Below are 7165 nucleotides of genomic sequence, written 5' to 3'. Positions count from 1 at the left end.
AGACTTAATCTGCTTCTCATCAAAAGCCTGAATCCTAGTTTTAATACACATAAAAAAGGAAAATTGACAAAACTGAAAGACAAACTTTATGCAGAAAGTGAAATTCAAAGCACTTCTTTATATAGCTCTGAAATTCATTAATTTCTTTAGCCCTCCTTTTCTTGCTTTTGAAACTGCCCATCGATTGATTTATTTAATGCTAGGCTACAAATCCACTTTAGAGTACAAGTTAATAATGTTAAGAGGGAAAGATCTGGATCTGCCTTAATCCCTTTTGAGTCTTGATTGTAAACATTAAAAGGAACTGATGACAATGTACCTCGTATTTGTGGGGAAGAGGTAAACACTTCGGCTTTTGGAATAAGCACATGGACCCAGCTATATAGTTCTGGTTCCCATATCAGCAAGTCAGATACATGCCATTGCACTCTTCCTCTAAGGAATCACCATTCGCCTCCTGTCTCCTGCTCTTCTCCTCTCACTGAACCCCAAGCAGTGACGGGTTGATCTCAGGGGTGGCCCTTTGCCCTAGGTATGCTGTCAGACACACCAAAACACAGACTCTAATAAATTCTCTTTAATAGTCAATTCCACTGATACAGGTAATTGGAAGAGGAGGACATGCTCTTGGGACTCACAGACTTCAGAGTAAATGCAAGCTCAGAATTACCAACTGATGAAGGAACATTAACGTACTTCCAAGGAGTCTGCCATTCTTTTTTTTTTTTTCGGTCATACTACTTACAGGATCTCAGTTCCCCAACCAGGGATCGAACCCAGACTACAGCATTGAAAGCCCAGGATCCTAACCACTAGACCACCAGGAAGCTCCATTGGCATTCTTTTTCTAACTGCCACTTATCAATAGTATGACCCCTGGCAGGACATGTACACAAAACCATTGCTTTCTCTATGAAGTAGATCCAATATCTGCTCCATTTATTTCATAACACTGTTCTCAAAAGTTCTTTAGAAAGCATATGAAAAAATATATAAGTAAAATATACTGTAATTGCTATTAAATTATTCAAAGAAATTAATTTTTTTCTCATAATGTAGAACTGGATGCTATCTTTAGGGTCTAAAAAACTAGATTATCTAACAAATGAAAATAACTGAATTACAGGAAAACCTAATTATAATTCTCCTCCTAATTCACTCAATTCATAATTTACATTGCAATGAATTTGCTGGTTAGGGGATTAATTAAAATCACTGCTGTAAAAAAAAAAAAAGGGTTCATTCAATAATTCTTTGGGAATGCAAATTCAAGTTCAGCAAATAATAAGCACATTCTGAAAACGAAATAATGTTCACATTTTAGGAGACGATTAAGCAAATTAAGAAATCATAACCCAAAAGTGTTTTTAAGTGATCTTACTGATTTCCTCCAAGCCGAATGTTTAGAAAATGAAATTTGAATTATAAGTCAATTATAAACCTCTGTACTCAGGTATCGTGTGTGTGTGTGTGTGTGCTCAGTCACTCAGTCATGTCCGATTCTTTGTGACCCTATGGACTATAGCCCACCAGACTCCTCTTTCCGACTCAGGGGATCTTCCCAACACAGGAATTGAACCCATGTCTCTTGCCATCTCCTGCATTGGCAGATGGATCCTTTACCAACTTAGATATTGTATAAGAAGCAAATAACATTCAATAAAAAGTATTGTAAATTTTAAAAATAAAATAAAATTAAAAAAAAAAAAAAAAAAAAGGTATCAACACCAGTATAGGAATGTGAGCTTCCAGTTTTGCAGAGACACAAGTTCCAGTTGTTAACCAACTTCTGGCACTCAACTTCAGGCTAGTCCTGCCTTGAATACTAATCAAATGGAAATGACCTGAAGTTAACCCTCCACATGTAAACCCTTTCTTTAAAAAATTATAACAAGGAAACACATTCTTCTAACAGACTTTTAGGTTAGAAAAAGTGCACAGAGCCCAGCATAAATTTAACAGAACTAATAGCTCTGCTGCCTGGCAGCATTTTTTATCAGGATCATCAAAGACCTAAATTATTTTGGTTATTTTTCTGGATAGTAATCAGTGCCTGTGTATTGGCAGTGTGGAATATCACACACACAACAAGAAAGTCTGCAGCAGGAATCGCAGACATAGAAAACAGACTCGTGAACACAGTGAGGGAAGGAGAGAGTGGAATGAACTGAGAGAAGTATGGAAATATATACATTACTGTATTTAAAACAGCTAGCTAGTGGGAATTTGCTGTGTGACACAGGAAGCTCCATCCAGTGCTGTGTGACAACCTAGAGGAGTGGGATGGGGTAGGAGATGGGAGGGGGCTTCAGGAAGGAGGGAGGGGACATATGTATACCTGTGGCTGATTTATGTTGATGTACGGCAGAGGCCTCCCTCATAGCTCAGTCGGTAAAGAATCTGATTCCAATGCAGGAGACCCCGCGTTGATTCCTGGGTCGGGAAGATCCCCTGAAGAAGGGATAGGCTACCCACTCCATTATTCTCGGGCTTCCCTTGTGGCTCAGCTGGTAAAGAATCCACCCACAATGTGGGAGACCTGGGTTCAATCCCTGGGTTGGGAAGATCCCCTAGAGAAGGGAAAGGCTACGCACTCCAGTATTCTGGCCTGGCGAATTCCTTGGGGTCACAAAGAGTCGGACACGACTGAGTGACTTTCACTTTCACTATGGCAGAGGCCAACACAATATTGTAAAGCAATTTTCCTCCAATAAAATAAAAAAAAGTCTTCAATGAGTGAAGGCATCACACTTGCTCTTACTTCTTTTAAGAAACAAGGTAACAAGAGTTACTTCCACATACGATATTACAGAAGTTACTTTTTTTGAATTCCAAACTTGAGATTTAATAGTGACCCGGTTGGCGCCTTCACGATAAAACTGAATGTGTCTAGAACTACACACCATAACAAAAAATAACACACTTGATTTCCTGCTCCACATTTATTGGGGCCAGAGAGGCCAGGTGTTTTCCTTTCAAATACTTGGAAAAATATAACACAACAGCAATTTCTTAAATACAGAACAAAACTTTCTGGATCATGAATCAACAGAGATGTAATAGCCTATAGATAGCCACTGTAACAGTTTTATAAAATGTCATTCATCTAAGGCATTCTGAAACTCTTTCAAACCACACATATACACATATTCTATATACATGAAGGTATCCATTCATGAACAGTTTTTTAGAAGCACTGTGTAGGGAAGGCTAAAGTAATACACATTTAGATTCTATATAATTTTTAACAGACAATTTGGGGTTCTAAGAAACAGTGATTAACATTCAAACCAACATAGATTTTCAAACCTGAATAGGTAAGGATTTTTGTGATGCCAGCTACAAGAAAATTTATACTGTGAATTGTTTGTTTTTTCAAAGGCCTCTTTCAAACTAGAGATTTCAAGTCAGGAGTAAACATTCACGGCATGAACAAACAGGATGCCTAAGGTTCTAAAATTTGCTTCCATATGGTTTTCTTCTTCACCTCCCTACCTCACCTGGATGCTGAGTTATTCCTTCCAGATGACAATGCGGTGAAGGATTTTTTGAATTTCTGTTTCAAATGGACTACAATACTCCAAACACAGATTTTTGCCACGACATCCAAATATCATTAAATAGACCCATATTTCTTCCTAGGACAGACAGAGATCACTAGCAAAGAACAGAGCTGACAAACAGGAAGGAGACAAGGTTCAACCCTTTCTCTGGCCAGTTATACAAAACGAAAGCATCAGTCTGTTATCAAAGTTGTCAGCTTTCCCCATTATAAACACAATCTCTAGACTGGCTTGCAGCTTCCCCTCTGATGCACCAGAGATATATTTGGGTTAACCAACCAACCCATTCCTGTTGATTCCAACAGTCTCACACAACCCAAACTGTTGAGCGATTTAAGGAAGAAATCAACCAATTTTCAGGCACTTTTCAACATTTAAAAACTTAAATCCAGTTATTTCAAATCTATTGGGCAAACACTCCCCACTCCCCACAAAAAAGGAAGCTAATTCTTTCATAGTATTTCTGTGAGAAGACATATTCCTTCAATTTGCCAAGGAAACAGCATTAATGCTTTCTTCCTCCTTGTCTTCAAATTCCAGAGCTCTGCTTCTGATAACGTAGCACTTTAGGTTACGTGAAATCAGCCCCTGTTTAAAGATTCTTCGTGGATCCAAGCTTGGAGTGTATATCAATGTGAGGGAGTACATTGCCATGATGGACATTCTTGATACAAAATTTCAATTTCAGTTGAGTCCCTGTGATCCCCTGAGCAGCTGTAAATGCCCTGTTCTATAATGAGGCAGTGTAAGACAAATAAAAGTATTCAAATCTATGTCCATTTATATTTATACTAGTACAAAACAGTGATAGAAGAAGATACTGATTTTTTTTTCTGACGTATTTATAGTTTCAAAGGACAATAAAGACACTATTGAGAAATCTCTAATGAATGATTAAAAATAGTTTGGGGTGGGTTGCCATTCAAAATTTTTCCCAGAGTTCTCATCTATGTTCTATACAAACTGTAAATAAAAATGTACACAACCAACAGATGTATTATACATACATTGGATATCAATATGTACTTGTGAATTAAAGTTCCTTAATATACACATCCCCACTTAGAATATAATCCATTACATAGGCAAAGCATCATTCTGTAATAACAGGTCAGGGATAGCAGCAATACAATAGTCTAGTTGTCCAGTGACCTCAGAAAATATCCTAGGTCCTGATGTGGTACTCCGAGCTTCAGAAAGAGCCGTCCACTAATATTTAATACCGTTCTCATGAAGTACCAGGCTACTTTGCTAATGGCAATTATAGTAAAAGGTACTGTCTTTTCAAAACTCGTCTATTCAAAATCTGACTGGATGGTACAACAGGAAAAATAAGCCACCATGAGGTGATACAAACACAAAGTGTTAAAGATACAGAAAGCATGGACATTTTGTTTCTCAGATATTTTTTGTTGCTATATCACTGCCCTGTATATACAAAAGGTACTCAAGATCACCCGAACAGATGCTGAAAGAGCAAAACTTTGCTGGGAAGAGGCCTGCTCCGAACTGTGTTCGAAAATACATAAGTAATTTGATTATCGATCTGTGTTTTACAAACTGACAGGGCATCATACTGAGTACTGCTTTAAGAGTTATGAGTCGAAACCTTTGGGTAACTTAATGCACTTGTAACCAAAACTGACATATATAATATGCAAACAAAATTAGGTTGATTTATAATAAACCATATTAGCCCCAGAAGACAGAATGGGTTTCAAGTAAACACGTATTTTGTGTGTACTATTGGAGATATCCATTCATGCCCAATGGATTCAAACTTTAGTTAAGCGGCAAGTTACATAGATTCTGGATATATCTATGACTTTAATATTCACTCTTGGTGTGTACTTGTAGGTCCAATTCTAAACCTGTTGGGCACATGAACAGAGAGCTCAAGAAAGGGCCCTGATACCTATGATGACGATTTTGAATCTCTGCCACTTTACCCAAACTTCATATTAAACAATCCTGCAGACCACCACTACTGGCTGGAGGCAAAGTTGATCACCCAAGGGAGAGATGCTAAATTAGACCAGACAGTTTCACCTGCTGCATGCAGCCCTTTTTCTGGGAAGGGCCAACTCCCTTGGCATAGCAGTCTCTCTGGCTTGAAGCTGAGATCACACAGGAGAAACCTATTGTGTTTCTGCCAACTTACTGGCGAAATCAGCACGCCCAGTAACCGGCAGAACCACCATATCAACTCCCAAGATAAGCAGCCCTCTTATAATTCCCATGAGAATAACAATTCTTACAAGAATTTCCCCTTAAACAGTCTTATTCTTCCCCTCCTACAGGAGGTTTTCCTTATGCTTCTCGTGATGGTCAAATCAACCCAGGACAGACTCTGGCTTCTCAGTGAGAGTGTGTGTCGTGATGGCTGGCAGTGCATTTATTATACCGAGTGTTCATTCAGGCTTCATGGATTTGGTTGGAAGTTGAACAGTCCACTGGGGAAGCCTTTGAATGATAACATGATGATGTGTTAGTTTCTCTTCATCAACCCAGAGCTTCTCAACACACTCCACAGACACAGTCTGGACTGTTGAACCTGGGCTCTCTTTACACAGGAACACACACAAAAGAGCTTGGCCTTTATGGATGCCAAAGGTGGGCAGGCAAGTTCAAAGTCTGGACACAGAGGCACTTCCAAAGTTTGGCAGGGAGGAGAAGGTGAGTTCATTAAGTGGGGTTTTAGCGCTGCAGTCTTGTATAACCCAGACACCTGCGGCACGTGGACACGAACTGAGCTCTTTAGGTTGTGGATGGATCATGCTTTTTCTTCTTGCCCCGGCAGGACTTGCAGACACAGCAGATGATGCACGGGGAAGCCAGAAGCAGCAAGGGCGAAGTCACCAAGGCGATGATGCCCAACCCCACGAGAATCCCGACCACCTAGAAATGTAGAAGAAAAGCCTATTCAGCACGTCAGTCTATGTATATACTCCACCATCAGCTGTGGACTGTTCTTGCCCCCTGCTAAAATTTCATAGATTGAAACTCTAATCCCTAAGTGGAGGATGAGTGTGGAAATGGGAACCTTGGTAAGTAATTAGGCCATGAGGGTGGAGTCCTCATGATGGGATTAGCACCCTTATAAGAAGACACACAAGAGAGCTGGTTTCTTCTCTACTCTCTGCCATGTGAGGACACAGTGAGAAGAATGCCATCTATAAGCCACAAAGGGTGTCCTTATCAGAACCCAACAACACTGGCACCTGAGTCTCAGACTTTCAGTCTTCAGAACCATGAGAAATAAATTTGTGGTCTGAGTCTTCCATTCTATGGTCATTTGTTACAGCGGCTTGAACTAAGACACCGTCTCAGGCACGTGACACAGTTACAAATATGAGAGCTTCCATCCAGTGCCCGGCAATGGTCCAAACTGGAGATAAACCAGGGAGACACCAAGGACAAACCAAATGCTCACTCAGGCTATGGCGCAAGCTCAGTGGGATCACGAACTGTCAGTGTTGGCTGCCTCTCTACTTGTTTTCTCAACAGTCTTAGAGGAAACGGTAACATCCTCAGAGGGATGTTAATAATGGTTACCAGGCTATGAACACCAACTTCCTCAAAAGGAACATGAAAAACTCTCA

General features: G+C 39.9%; 1 protein-coding gene across 2 annotated transcripts in view; it reads right to left on the bottom strand.

Annotated features, from left to right (window-relative positions):
• Positions 1 to 2923: 2923 nt before the first annotated feature.
• The window catches only part of RNF144B (ring finger protein 144B), a 145988-nt gene continuing 141746 nt past the window's right edge, over positions 2924 to 7165 (bottom strand). For both annotated transcript variants that reach the window (XM_055570743.1, XM_055570742.1), the window contains exon 8: positions 2924 to 6461. In XM_055570743.1, the coding sequence (XP_055426718.1) occupies positions 6321 to 6461 (141 nt within the window). In that variant the 3' untranslated portion in view covers positions 2924 to 6320. The remainder of the gene's footprint in view (positions 6462 to 7165) is intronic.

Source organism: Bubalus kerabau, chromosome 3 (genome assembly GCF_029407905.1).
Source record: "Bubalus kerabau isolate K-KA32 ecotype Philippines breed swamp buffalo chromosome 3, PCC_UOA_SB_1v2, whole genome shotgun sequence".
NCBI classification, from domain to species: domain Eukaryota; kingdom Metazoa; phylum Chordata; class Mammalia; order Artiodactyla; family Bovidae; genus Bubalus; species Bubalus kerabau.
Note: the sequence above shows the minus strand (reverse complement) of the source record. Positions and strands in the feature narration are given on the sequence as shown.